The 16,147-nt window shown below is 35.1% G+C and overlaps 2 protein-coding genes across 2 annotated transcripts; both read left to right on the top strand.

Annotated features, from left to right (window-relative positions):
• The first annotated feature begins 3,727 nt into the window (after positions 1-3,727).
• Positions 3,728-6,276, top strand: LOC144448102 (uncharacterized). The gene is made up of 3 exons (XM_078138255.1): positions 3,728-4,106; positions 5,965-6,197; positions 6,265-6,276. Exons 1-3 carry the CDS (start codon positions 4,025-4,027, stop codon positions 6,274-6,276), a joined length of 327 nt encoding a protein of 108 aa, XP_077994381.1. The 5' UTR covers positions 3,728-4,024.
• A 7-nt stretch (positions 6,277-6,283) lies between these two features.
• On the top strand, positions 6,284-10,974 carry LOC144448486 (uncharacterized). The gene is made up of 3 exons (XM_078138749.1): positions 6,284-6,793; positions 7,875-8,013; positions 8,527-10,974. The coding sequence occupies exons 1-3, from the start codon at positions 6,342-6,344 to the stop codon at positions 8,872-8,874; spliced, it is 939 nt and encodes a 312-aa protein (XP_077994875.1). The 5' UTR covers positions 6,284-6,341; the 3' UTR covers positions 8,875-10,974.
• Positions 10,975-16,147: the final 5,173 nt, after the last annotated feature.

Raw genomic sequence — 16,147 nt, 5'->3', positions numbered from 1 at the left:
AATAAATTATTTATTTATTTATTTATTTATTTATTTATTTATTTATTTATTTATTTATTTATTTATTTGAGATGTCTACAGGATCGCCCCATTTACAGACACTCAGAAATTGGAAAAGACTAAAATACATACAATATCTACAAAACTAATAAAAAATAAAGATATTGAAAAGATAATATTACCGAAACTCCATTAAATTCACAAATCAACTATTTCATTTCGGACACTTTTTCTAAAATTACCGAGACTGGAAAATATGTCAGCGTTTTGCAAAGTATTGATAAAACTGAAGGTCCTAGGTAAACACGAGTTTTTCCTTTGAGTAGAATTAAAACGAGCCACTTTAGAAGTGTAGCGGGAACTGCTGAGATTCCTGGAGGGGACATTGACAACGTAACGGTTATACGTTCTCTATTTTTGGTATTTTTTTGGTGTTAAGTGATTGTTATATATGGTCAAAAGTGATATTTAAATTAAAAGATTCTTTCTTTAATACTACCTTTGAAAGTTCTATCTTTCTTTCTTTCTTTCTTTCTTTCTTTCTTTCTTTCTTTCGTTCTTTCTTTCCTTTTTTCTTTCTTTCTCTTTCTCTTTCTTTTTCGTTAAGTATTGAGAACTGTTTTGGCGGACCGAGAAGTCGATTGTCGTCCGATATTTAAAATATATATATTTGTATATTGTACATAAACAAATTATGTAAGGGGCGATCGCGAGAGCAATAGTTTAATCATAGACAGTAGTTCCCCCTCTACTGTCTATGGTTTAATGTACCGGTAGGATATAAAAAAAAAACTCCTTTTAGTCAGACCTCAGACTCCCCCGTTATTTGACCAAAATCGATAATTAAGTTTCAGACAGCACAATCAATTTCAAATCAGTATCCAGTAGTATGTAGTGTCATGAATATAAAAAATAACTCTTTTATTGACACTTTAATTTATAGTGCCATGCATTAGTACTGAAGCAAAAAATTTCCATTTCTTGATTTGACATGATTTTTTAATTTTTTTTTAGAAATATTTGTGTTTAGGGGTACAGAATAGATTCTACTAAAAGTACAATTGGTTTTGTGGGATGAGAAGTATTTAGGGGGTCAACACCCTCTCACTCCCAAACTAAAAGAATATAGTTTGTTATTGTGCATTGAACTATTGAACACCTAAATAAAAGACAATCGACGGGAAATACTGAAGCAAATGAATAAATAAATAAATAAATAAATAAATAAGTAAATAAATGTATTTGCAAATGAATGAATAAATAAATAAATAAATAAATAAATAAATAAATGATTAAAAAAATAAAAGACAATCGACGGGAAATACTGAAGCAAATAAATAAATAAATAAATAAATAAATAAATAAATAAATAAATAAATGGATGTATTAGCAAATGAAGTCTTAATTCTCCTTGATCAGTTTTAATCAGATTGCATACTATTCAAAAATACGTGGAAAAACATGCAAAAAATATTGATGTTTTTAATAAACTTTTTTGCGGAATTAAACAATGTAACATGCCTGCATGATGATTTATAAAGAAAAATAACTTCGGTACATTCGAACGAACGAACGAACGAACGAACGAACTAACTAACTAACTAACCAGCGGACGGACGGAAGGAAGGACAGAAGGACGGACGGACGAACTGACGGACTGACTGACTGACTGACTGACTGACTGACTGACTGACTGACTGACTGACTGACTGACTGACTGACTGAATGAATAACCAATATAACTGACTGACTGACTGACTGACTGACCGACTAACTAACTAACTAACTAACCAACTGACTGACTGACTGAATAACTAACTAACTAACTGACTGACTGACTGACTGACTGACTGACAGACAGACAGACAGCCTATATGTGACTGACTGATTATCTGACTGACTGACTGACTGACTGACTGACTGACTGACTGACTGCAAGACGTACGACTTTCACTTGACATTCTCACCATGGCAGGCTTCACGTCCAAAAGTCCAAGTGTCATTAGGGAGCCTTCAGTAATTACAGAGGGGGGATTAGGCGTGGACTGTTGCGTAGAATGTGACCCTCTCCCAGCTACTCCCGTTATACCTGTGTCACCCTTCAAGTCTTTCCTCACCGCACCACAACTGACTATTAATTTATTACATGGTTGTCAGCAGCATATTTGATATATGTCATGGTACCTAACCCTAGCCCTAACCCTAATGGCAGCAATGGGATTTGGAACCAAAATAATGCAATGTTAGGCATTACAATGAGTCAAAGTAAACTATGACCCTCCCCCTAATCCCATTTTCTAAAATATGGTCCTCCCGAGAGCCGATTTGCAAAAGGTGACCCCCATTCCCCGGCCCTCAGACCCCCTTGTAAATACTGAAGTCGCCCTTAGTTTGAGTTGAAAGAGCGATCGGACAGCGCCCTCAAAGTCTCACCCAAAGTTTGATATTCAACTTGTAGAATCTGAATGGGCAAGGCCAGTGTCTACATTGTAATTTACTTAGTAATGTGGCGTTTAATAATACATACATACATACATACATACATACATACATACATACATACATACATACATACATACATACATACATACATACATACATACATACATACATACATACATACATACATACATACATACATACATACATACATACATACATACATACATACATTCAGTGTTTCTGTATGTTGTTTTTGACTTTAGATAATGTATTTTTTTTTACATTATTTCATGTTAAATAAAATATACTATATTATACTGCATTCTACATTGTAATTTACTGTGCTCCATTCAGCAGTGTGGAGTTTACTTAATGTATCATTATAGTATCATAGTTTAATTTAGAATAGAGATTACTTTTCATTGCAAAGATCATATACAAATCAACCATAAACAGTAAAATGCAAATACATAACATGATACCGTAGACAGACTCACACATCACGCCCCAAATGAAATCAAACTACATTAATACAGTAAACCGTATATGACATAACAGTTTTCGTTTAAAAAACTTATTTTTTGACTGAATTAAATCTGTATCAGTTATTCTCTGGAATCTTTACCTGTTACCATGGTTATAGACAAATCTATAATTTACTGATTTCTGGTGAAAATCTTTTTGTACCGAATAGTAAAATCTATTTTCAATGATTTGATGATTTCAAACGTTTATTTTTAGGTATATACACTAGATATATTATAATTATTATTCAACACGTGCACTGTTTTATTCATATACACTTGGGAAGTGATTGGCAAAAAAATATTTTTGTGTTACCAAGCTTGTCAAGTGTGTTACCCTATAAATTTTGAGACCATGTCTGTAACACTGGTAAATAGAATCGTACTGCACACCAACCCTCGATCACGTCACCAATCACGCATGGTATAGTAACAGCTTTAATTTCCTTTTCGTTAATTTGACTTGTTCATACAAAAAAAAAAGGATCGATAACTTAAATGTTGTGTTCTGTGAATATAAAGTAAGATGCGTATCAAAATAAACATGTTTTTCATAAATAAAATAAAATAAACAGGGTATGCTGCACAGCTGTTGGAACGTGTGTGCAATTTTTCACTTTCGCCAACCTTCGTATCGAATGTGGCTCATGTGGCTCGAGGGAGCAGGGATGTTTTATCGCAAAGGATACTGGGTATAAATTTTGTATACTCTCGATTTTACACACGCCCTCTACAGCTCTTGTTTGTTTATGACACGGGCGGTGGCCATGGTCACAGGCGTGTAGGTCAGGATTTTCGCCGGCTTACAATTTATTACTTTACAGTTGTGACCTTCGCAGACTTTTTCACATACGACATATATGATAGATTTTCCCTATCGGCTTTAATATCAAGCTCTCACTCATGACGAAGCCAAGCTACCATCGATAGATATTCCAACACCGTGCGCCGATCAACTGGACGTTATCCGGAAATTCGAAACTTCAAAACTGCGGCTACCCACCCTTACAACCTCTAGGGTTTTAGAATCACATATACATTCATACCTGCTGGACGAAATGGAAGGAACGACCAAAGTTATTCAGGGAGCTCAAAAGGAAATTGGAGATTTAAGAGTCCCACACCATTGCTTAACAATCGGTAAGTAGTTGACACTGACAGACATACAGTACTCGGTGATTGAGGAAACGATGTTTGCATGTACACATGTCAAAGTCAGACTGTCGTGGTACTTATTTACGGAATGTAGTAACGTTACAGATCGGTTACATGGTGTGTTATTTCTCAATATGTTCAGTGTAAGTTTAAATAGACCTATTCTGTTATCAGTCTGGTATCACATTTGATTGCTCCAGACGTGATAACAGCCACTCACCATATCTTATCGTATTAATATTATCTACAAACACTGGAACAAGAAGTGATTGAAACTTTATCAGCACCTATCAATATACTAGTATATCATATAGTAATACACGTCAACAGCACGTACACGCTTACTTCGTGGTAACCCATTTGTTTGTTTGGTCGGTATCACATCTATTAAGAGATCTCGGCCAGTATTGTAAATTAATAAATTGTGTATTACTTCAATACAGTTGTCATAAAAATAAACAAGCATAGTTTTGAAGGCAAGATATATAAATTTTCGTTTCATAAATTAAAGTTTTATGTGGGTGCCAATTTGATGTTATACCCTTTGGCTGTCAACATGTTGACTCAGTGTTTGACATGTACAGGATTAGCAGTCCTCTACTGGAGCTAATATTAAAGTTTGTGTAGCGGGTTATAACCAACTCCTTGTCTGAGTTGCTGCTGAAGTCTTATCAGTATTGGATAGTGTAAGACAAAGGGGGATTTAGAAGATGTGAATTGGGTTGACCTTTGTAGTTCAAGTAAAACCAGTCCAGCAAAGTCAGAAACCATATGCCTGAACATGGAAGTATAAGGGAAGCCTCCATGGTCTCAAGAATGAAATGCAAGAGTACGGCCTGGACCAAAATAGTTTACCAAAATTAAAACTTAATTACGGAGAAAAATATTTGCTGCGAGTAGTATTAAAAATAAGTCATACTATTAGTCTAGCAAGGGTGACAAATCCTGCTATCCTGTGAACTTGTCGGGCATAAGTACAGTATCGGACACCTGTGGAAAGATAAACAACGCGGCTCGCCTTGTTTATCTTTCCACCGGTGTCAATTGTATACTTATCAGAAGTAGTGTCGCAATATGCTGACGGAGGCGAGACACGGGTCAAGATGGTTTACATGATCTTTGGAAAGACAGTTTCACCAAAAGTGACAAGTAATCATTAGGTGTACAAGTGATAGACAGTCTCGATACTGTGTGTGGATAATTATACTATTGGACAAGTTCGGAACTGGCCGAGTTCTCCTGGCCGACTGTGCAACTGGCTGAGTTTTCTTGTATTCCCATGGCATTTGATCATAGACGTTCAAGAGAGTCTATGGTTTGATTAGATTGACTCTTTTCGCATTAATGACAAAATAAAGCAAATTGCAGGTACATGTACATGCATATGCATATATGTATACCATCAGTGATTTACAGTAGGTTAGGTTCTCTTCAACTTTTAGTTATTTGTGTACAAAACTACATTACAATTTACATCCAGGTGTGAATTTCACTTTTTAAGTTCAATGTTAGGTATTCAGATTTCGCCAAGTGAACTGGTTCAGCTACAATTTTCTAGTGATATCCATTTGGTCTAACAGACTACCACCGACCTTATAAATTTGATCAGATGCATTCTATAGATCATTAACTATGCATGGAATGTAATAGGAACAATTAGGGCAGTAAGTGGAGTATAATAGAAAGTGAGAGTAATATTACTATCATAGGAGCAAGTGTAGACAATGCTGAGAATGTACTTGTACTAAATTGTGAGTGAAATTATATGTACTATTGCTAAATTGTACGTATGTATTTATTTATTTATTTATTTATTTATAGTATTGTTACTTTCTATCTATAGATGCCCATTGGAATGATGTCCTGACAGCTCTACGCCAGTGTGTCAGTCCGACAGAAACTAGAGAGCAGTTGACGGAATCGCTACAACAGCTATGGATGACAGAGCAGAACTCAAACCATGTTCTCCCATGTCTATGTGTACGGACAGCCCTTGATCTGTACTTCCGGATTATGAAATATCCACCCGGATCGGAAGTTATAATGTCGGCTATTAACATTCCCGATATGGCTCATGTTATCAATCACCATGGTCTGAGAATCGTTCCGATAGATGTTAATATTGATACTTTGTCTCCTAAAGTTGAGATTCTAGAGAGCCTTATCAATAATAAAACTGTTGCAGTCCTCGTCGCACATATCTACGGCAAGTGGTTTGAAATGGATGACATCGTAAAGATAGCACATAAATATAATTTGCATGTTTTGGAAGACTGTGCTGAAGGATTCAGAGGTGTCACACACAGTGGTCATCCAGACACTGATATAGCGTTATTCAGCTTTGGCGTGATAAAAACCGCAAGTTCATTTGGAGGCGCGATTGTTCGCATCAGAGACAAGAATCTGTATGAATCAATGCGCAATTTCTATGCGACGTATCCTACGCAGTCACACTCTGAGTACTTCAAGAAAGTGGTGAAGTATTCAGGTGTGAAAATAATAGGTGATACAATCTCAGAAAGTATGACTTACTTCATCATCAGATTAAGCAAGTTCTTTCATGTGGATCATAACCAATATGTTGTGTCGTTGCTACGAGGATTCCCGAAACACTTCTGGGTGAAAATACGCCAACAGCCATCTACAGCTGTATTACATATGTTACACAGGCGGTAAGTCAAACATTTACATTTTACGGTTTGATTATTATACCATCATTATAAAGTCAAACAAAATATTAGTTCATCGCATAGGCAGGATTATTTAAGCAATAAACCACCCCCATGGGATGGTATACCAAGAGGTGTTGACCAGTGAATGAAATATATGCACGAGCGATAGCGAGTGCATATATTGAGTTCACTGGTCAAAACCGAGTGGTATATCATTCCCAGGGGGTGGTTTATCGCTATTATATTATACCAGTATATTGAAAATATTGGAAACAAGATAAGACGCAACATTTTCTGGTTTCATTTGCGCCCCCATCCCTGCACGGACTACAACGTTCGTAGACGAACAGTCAACATCAAAATTTGGATGCGTGCCAACTGTGCATTATCGCTCATTTTAGATGCGCTAGTTCGATGTCTAGACCAATCAGATCTCTCGATTTGTGCCACCAATATACTGGTATAATATAATTGTAGTTATGGTACTGCTCATACTGCTTGTTTCATGTTAGTGTTCACTGGGTCTGTTTGATACAACCATGTAGAAACCAACAAGAAACTGCATGTACATATGCTACTAACAAGATTGAATGGGTACAGTTTCTTGTGACATTTTGTTCGGAATGAAATGATCTAACATGCCACCATGCAAAACATTGGCCTGCATGTCAGTGTCTGTTGTGTACTATATAGTGTTTATTTCATTTAGACCAAATGTAGCAAGAAATTCCACTCTTGTTCAATATCTCGAAGTGTAGAATATGCAGTTTCTGTATGGTTGTATTAAAAAGAGCCAGTGAACACTAAGATGCACCATCATTTGCATATCATTTGCATACGTACATGATGTTTTTGCAAGTAATCTTTAATGATGCATATATGTAATAAATGAAAAGCATAATTGTTATTATTATAAGTGGATTCCCATATTTTGAGGGAGACCGTGCAAGCTGTATAAAAAATTCAACAAATCATTTTGAAACTTCAAGCATGTTACTGAATTTGCTTCAATCGGCATAAAGTCCTAAAAACTGATAAATTGGTGTTTTAATGCTGTAGATTTCCTATCTGACTTTTCCAGGATCTCAGGTTTTCATGAGTCATGCCTACAGGAAGGGAGAGAGAAAGGTGATTATGTGACTGGTCGGTTACCTAGCACTGCAGGAGCTGTTGGAAAGAAAGCGTTCATCACGAATTATTGGTTGTTTCCTATTTTAGTGGTAAGTAATATCTTGCACAGTGACCAAGTACATGTAGCAGCTCAATGACTAGTACGCATACGTATCCAATATACTATGCGATAGTTTTTGGTGGTTTTACCCAAGGATGCATTGCGGCGCAATGACTATGCATGTGCATTCTACATTGTATATACTATACGCATTCTCCACGTGAAGGGTGCTATCTACAATATCATCGTGAGGCAGCCAGTCATTTGTATTTATCATGTATACAGCGACATAAAATATATGTTTATCACCAGGTGATTCAATACTGTTCACAGTGTGCAATATTATGAGTAAGTTATTGTACCTAACAAAAAAAAAGATTTTCAAAAAAATGTTCCAGTTACATGTTCCCCTATATCCCTTGCTATGTCCTGACACACAAACAATATGTAAAAAAGAGCACACACAGTTTTCAGATATTGATAGGATGAAATTTTTGTCTGGATTATGTTTGAATAAATGAAACGTAGTAATATTTTTGCTTTTATCTGATTTCTTCTACAGCAAAATCCAAAAGAGGTAATCAAAGAGCTGAATGTGTTGGGCATAGATGCAGTGACTGGTCCAACTCAGTTGAAATTCATAGAACCGTACAATGGTAACAACTCTATACGTCACCTCAATGAAGCCATCACACACTATCCACATGAAGCCAAGTTTCTTATGGATCATTTACTGTACCTACCAGTACATAAAAATGTACCGTATCACCATCTAGATAAAATTATATTAGCATTGGAAATCACTCTCCAGAAGTACGAAGAGTTTCAGCTTCCTTCCCTTGACTTCAAACAGCTGTTTGTGAATGGTACAACTCAGGGAAAACTGCCGATACCAAAAAGCAAATTATAGTGGGTAATATATGTTACTACTTCTGCATCCCCATTGTGTGCTGCACGTATGTAATTGTTTCTTTTCCATTAGAAGTTGTCTGAGTGTGTGTACAAAATGTCATGTTACATAGTGAAACACCAGACCAACATCATTTTAGCTGTAATAGGATGCTTTCTACAATCATGAAGTTGAACATGTATGTAGTAATAACTGTGGTTTCTTTGTTTGTATATACAAATTATCCATGTCTACAAAGCATAAATGCCAAGCTTTAACTTGCCAGAATTATTAAGGTACTTAAAATCTGATGTGGTGAATATAGCCTGATTTCTTTACTCACCTCTTTTTCCCTTATTTTGTCATTTGTTTTTTATTTTGTTGTTCTGCGTGTAAGTGCTGTGAATAGAAGGTGATCACTCCCTGAACAACAAAGTTAAAAATAAACGATAATAAACAAAGGAAAAATGGAGGTATAAATAAAGAAATTGAGCTGTATCCACCACATTTTCAGTCAACTTGTCTGAGACATTTGGAACAGTTTACCAGAAAGAGTTATTGCTAACTACCAGTACATCAATTAATTACTTTAAGGCATGTATTGATAACCACATTAGAATAGTAAGGGGTCTTTAAAAGCCTCATTGGTTCCTAACCCATGTAAATTTACATAAGATTTTAATCAGATTGGTTTACACTACATATGTCTATGAAAATGCTTTCTAACTATGTGGTATCACAGCAAGGAATTATTACAAGGCAAATCAAGATTTTGTCATCCTGATCCATATGTTAATATTGGGAATCCATAAATTCCAATGACATCACATCAGTAGTCACATTCATTTGTAATCTAGTTTTAATTGTGATTTTTGATATAAAACATAAATTTAATATTGTGAAATTGAATGCTCAATGTTTGAGAATAGTACAACATAATTATATTTTCAGATACATGATATTTTAATCTCCTCCATCAGTTCAATTTGAAAGGTTTCTAGACTTGTACTTTTAAATAGAGCACATAATCATAACAGTTAGTCTGCAGGCATGCATTATTCATCTTCACTTAGCAAGCTGTGTAACCGCATAGTATGGAATCCTTTGTATCCATGGCAACACATCCACTGAATGTGAAATTTGAATAATGTGAGGAACATTATGAATGTCCATGTCAGATAGGAATAAAATTTGTCAGTGTTATATTTTTCGTTCAAACTTAGGTTTGAAAAAAAGTTGTCTAGGAAAACTATAGAAAAAGTTGTTTCAAAGAAAGAATTATCCTATGTGATCCTTATTACTAAACACCAATGTGAGAACCTAGGATTGGAACCCTGGCATCTCAGATATAGGTAGCTGATTGTATGACTGATATTCAAATTGTCTACATTTGAATAAAATGATGTCATGTATCTTTTGACCAATCAGCTCCTAGTAGTATATCCCTATGAATGTATAATGAGCACCAATGAATACATTCTCTGATTGCAGGCTAGATGTTTAGGAGATGAATGCCAACCCTCAGACAATACATGCTTTTTTTAAGGTAAAGAAAACGTCTAGTGTTTGTAAATGCATTTTTTTAGACAAATATTTACAAGTAATGATCTTCAAATTGATAATTTATCTTTTTCTTTTTCACTTGAAATTTAGTCAAAATGAGGTAGTAGGATGAAATTGATAAAAAATACTTACAAATTCTATTTTGGTTTAAAATTTTTAATTCTTGCCATAACTAGTTAATTTTGTTGTGAGTTGCTAATAAGTTAAAATTATTTTACAAGTATGTGCACCGAAAGACTGCAGTATAAAGTTTACTGACTAAAGGGGCATAAGCTGAGTTTATAGAGGGGTGGGGATGGTTGGGGGTCAATATGCCCTCTAACAATTTGAAATGCCACTGACACACACAGTTTCTACTGATGCACCAAAATTTGGTGTTATCTCTAAGTTACTATGTGGAGATCCTAGATTGTAAGACACATCATGTTGTTCAGCCATATCAGGCTTCGTAACCAATGAGTGCTGGCTGATAGCATAGCATGAATGTCTGTATATTACATACTAAAGAAATCCCAGTTTTTATCATTTTGACTTGCAACAAAATTTGGTCATCATTAGAGGGCACATTGGTGGGGGTGGGGGGTGGGGGTGGGTGGATGGTTGGAGGGTACTATTTCAGCCTATACCAGGGTAGTACATGTAAGGAACCTGTAGTATGTAGTATTCCACTTACTGCAGCGTACTTGCCATCAAATTCAGTATTCAGTCATAACATACAACTGGTATTCCAACTTCCAAGGTTTCAGTTTACTAAGATAGACACAAACTAAAACTATTGTTGTTCTATGTAGTAGACTGCACAAATGTATGATAGCTGAGTCCTCTGTTGTACAAATCTAATCACACTGTGATCAAGATAGTATAAATATTGGAAGTCCCAAAACAGTACACACTGCATGTTTATGGAACTAAGTTTCAGAGAGCCGTCCTACTGAGACTATAATGAAACCAACATCAATAATAAATCATAAATTCGATCACTGTTTAAATGAACATATTGTAACTGTCACAATATTTTTAGTATGGCTATCATTTGTGAACTAAAGCCTCGATTACCAGAGTGTTTTTATGCATCACATTTTTACTTGGATAAAAAAGTTTATAAACTCAGCTTGGGCCACTTTCAACAGCAAAGGTTACAACATTAAACACATGACCAATCTTGCCCAATTACAAGACAAACTGAGTGACCTTGGCGTTTCACTCATCAAACATATTTTATGTAAAAAAAACCACCTTGCTCAACACAATGATGCTTAATGTTGCCAGGATTGAGGATTCATACCAGCAACAGATACAAACTGTTGAATAATGTTGCTACAAATAAGCATATTATTCATACACTATGATTTTCTCTATATACTGGCAGCATAACTGGCAATGGTATTTATTGTCTCCATCCATACAAGCAAGATGGAACAAACGTAGTAACATCATCCACATTATTTGCATTCTCGCAAACCAGAAGTTATTTCTTTCACGACAATGCGGAATACCTGTTAACGGCACGTTTTGGATGGTGCCATAAAAGAGGCCGTGGTTTGTGACAATGCCAAATTTGTAAATGTTCCATTCTATGTACATGTTATGTATATCCACTCCTACAAGTAAGATTTACGTGTCCTTATGGTGTCCCATGAGTGAATACCAAGGCAACTTCAATTTCCTGTAATGTTAAATGAATTAAAAGTTAATAATTATTATTCTTAATGCCAAATAATAAGTTTATAACAATTTTGTATTTTATTTTTTGGATGACTAATTATTCCGAAATGACAGTCACAGATTTCATGCACAGACAAGCATGGAGTCTTTGTGAAGCCAAATCTATTGAAAGAAATGTATTGAAGTATAGATTTCATATCTGATGTTTATGTAAATGCAATGTCACAATTTAGAAATAAAATTAGCGTGAGTAGCTTTTTGTACACTATTTTGTCTCATGATTGTTTATGTATGTATGTATGTATGTATGTATGTATGTATGGATGGATTGATGGATGGATGGATGTATGTATGTATGCATGCATGCATGCATGCCTGTCTGTCTGTCTGTATGTGTATGTCTGTCTGTCTGTCTGTATGTATGCATGTATGTATGTATGTATGCATCATGTCTGTCTGTATGTATGTATGTATGTATGTGTGTGTGTGTGTATGTGTATGTATGTATGTATGCATGTGTGTATGTGTGTGTGTATGTATGTATGTAATCTATGTATGTATGTATGCATGTATGTACGTACGTATGTAGGTATGCATGTATGTATGTATGTATGTATATATGCATGTATGTATGTATGTATGTATGTATGTATGCATGTATGTATGTATGTATGTATGTACGTACGTATGTAGGTATGCATGTATGTATGTATGTATATATGCATGTATGTACGCATGTATGTATGGATGTATGTATGCATGTCAATCTGATCACCTCCTCTCGCGATCAGGATAAAAACGTAAACATGTACCACAAAGGTCAATTCAGGCAAAATAACGAAGGTAAAATAGCAATGAATGATTAGCCGACATCTACATCAGATTGGTATGCATGCATGCATGCATGTATGTATGTATGTATGCATGTATGTATGTATGTATGTATGTATGTATGCATGCATGGTATGTATTTATGTATGTATGTATGTATGCATGCACATGCATGCATGGTATGTATGTCATGCATGGTATGTATGTGTATGTATGTATATGTGTGTATGTATGTATGTATGTATGTATGTAAATGTATATATATGTGTGTGTGTGTCTGTATGTCTGTCTGTATGTATGTAACTGAGATATCTCAGATATTTGTTTGACCAGACGATTACTTAGCAATGTTGGCAAGATTTTTGCAGTCAGATGACATTTTGTTTCAGGTTTTATGAAGTCATTCTATGCAAAATTGTATAGTTTAGGTGACAAGTCTGTCCATCTGTATGTCTGTCCATCTGCATGTCTGTTCATCTGTATGTATGTATGTATGTATGTCTGTCCAGTCTGTCTGTACGTCTGTCCATCTGTACATATGTCCATCTGTCTGTCTGTCTGTCTGTTCATCTGTGCGTCTGTCCATCTGTGTCTGTTTTGACTTCTAAAACTCACTTTCATGACAAGGAAGGGTGGCAACCATTCAAGGTTTAACAAATCTCATGACAGGAAGTTTAATAATTACAACAAACATTAGTTTATTGCTCATTATATTCACAAAGCAGTATGGAAATGGAATATTTGAATTTTTTTAGTACATTTACACTTATATACAAAATATACAAACTGAAGTAATACTCAACACAATACACATGCTATTTACAAAGCTATACCCCTCTCCAACCTTAAAAAAAAAAATTCTGAGAGGCAAAATAGTCTTTCTTCTAACAAAAACAGTTCTTACATTCAAATTGTCATCCCTATATCTGGAAATAAGTTAAATAATTGAATTATTTCCCAACACATTTTATTTTTCTTATAACTTTTCTATTCTAAGCATTTCATTGCTGGAAAGAATGTTTAACCACAGTAAAGAAAACATTATTTTTAGAATAATTTAATCCTTTGTGGTAAGTAAACAGGTACACCAGCTTTGTAAATAGCAACGTTGATAAATTTATATGATTTATTGATGTCTACTTTGAAATGTGATTTAATCAGACAGGAATGTGTAGACACATCAATAATGTATATCAGTGGCCGGTCAACTGAACAAATAAGATAAGAAACTGGGACTGTCAATTATGGTTGGTAAAATATGGTCAAAAGACAATTTGTACTAGAAGTTCCACAATGCAAAGCATGAGATGAGGTCACTTAGGGGTGAGATCAATAGTTCAATGTAGGATAAAAAAAATACCGCCAATGGCGTTGTAGCACAACTGTACAGTTTTTAAAAATGTTTATCCACATGCTAGTCCATGCTAACAATAGGTGTCCATTTGCTGAATCCAGTTGCCTATCCAACCATGTTGCTATCTTTGCGATTGTGAAGTACCCCATAAAAGATTTAATGGTTTTATTGCATCAATGCACAAGAAGTTGAAGAACCTTTCATTTGTGGGCCGAGTCAAGCCCACAAATCACAGGGATATTTTGCATATTGCTGAAGGGATCATCACGTAATTAATATCACTTGATCCGTACATCACCAGAAACATCCCTTTGAAATTTCAGCCAAATCAACAAAGTACTTTTGGAATGATACATTTTCACTAAAAAAACCCACATTTTAGCCCTAATTTGCATATTTCTTATGGCATTATAATGGCATGAACAAATCTTACTTTACATCCCTTAAAGAACGTTCCCACCAAATTTCAGACCAATCTGCCCAGTCCTTTTGGAGTTTAAGTCTTTTGACCAAAAATCACATTTTTTGACCCAAAACGCACATTTATGAAGCAACCATTTCCATTTGAACAATTTTTCATTAGAACACCATAAGTTATGTCCCCACCAAATATCAAGCCAATCGGTCTGGCGGTTTAACGTTTTTGACTTTAAGTCGTTTACATACACACACACATGCACACAGACGCAGGGCAATGCCTATAGCACTACTGAACCTCAGTTCAGTTGTGCTAATAAAAACTAAATTCTTATAGTTAGGCCTCAGGACTGATCCCCCCCCCCCCCCTCCAAACTAATTTGGCCAAAATTGAAAATTGTTTCAAACTATCAAACCACACGATCAATTTCAGTATGTAGTAGTATGTAGTGCTATGAATATAAAGCTAGTATGTAGTAGTGAGAAAAAAATATTCTTTTGTTGACATTAACACTTTATTTTAGTGCTATGCATTTACTATAGCAAAATTTGTTCCTTTTTTCTCAATTTGACATTTGTTAAAGAAATATTTGTATTTTGGGGTACAAAACATCCATTAAAAGTGAAATAGATTTTGTAGGATAAGAACTAAATGGCTGGATTTATTGTACCAAAGTATGTGAACAGCGACACAAAAATTGTTTACACTATTCTGGGTGTGCAATATTGTGAGTATGTTATTGTATCTGAAAATACAGTTTGAAAAAAAAAAACTTTCCAGTTGCAGCTAGTACACTTGTTTTGTCTTTATAACATTTGAAATAACATTTTTATCATGAAATGATGGAAAGACATGTTGTTGACCTTGAGAAAAAATCTATAAATGACAGAAGGATTTTACTGTTAAAGCCAAGGTACTGTCAGGTGACAACCATCCCCCTGAGTAGAGTGTGCAAACCCCCATGTACATACAGAATACACTGCATTGTATGGGGAGATGCATGATGCATTATGGAACATAGTATGGGCCCCGGGGAGATGCATTATGGAACATAGTATGGGGAGATGCATGATGCATCATGGAACATAGTATGGTGAGATGCATGATGCAACATGAAACATTGTATGGGGAGATGCATGATGCATCATGGAACGGTAACAGGGCTATGGGGGTTTATTGTACTACCCATATTCTGTTATATATACATTTTTGTTATTTGAACAAGGAAATGTGTGTATAAAACAAAGAGCACCATGCAAATCTTGTAAACAACAACTCTAAAATATCTATTTACACTTTGGGACAGCTAGTCCAGTGTAACCCCTTCCCCTCCCACTCTCACTGTAACTGAATTCTGTGTCTAACCAGAGTGACTGTAGCTAATGTTTAAACAAAATCTAAGTAGTATTCACCATAGCAATGCAAAGTAAACAATAACTCAATTCATGCAAACCCAGCCATCT

Source organism: Glandiceps talaboti, chromosome 17 (genome assembly GCF_964340395.1).
Source record: "Glandiceps talaboti chromosome 17, keGlaTala1.1, whole genome shotgun sequence".
In the NCBI taxonomy this organism is placed as follows: Eukaryota; Metazoa; Hemichordata; class Enteropneusta; family Spengelidae; genus Glandiceps; species Glandiceps talaboti.
This window is presented reverse-complemented; position numbering and strand designations above follow the sequence as displayed.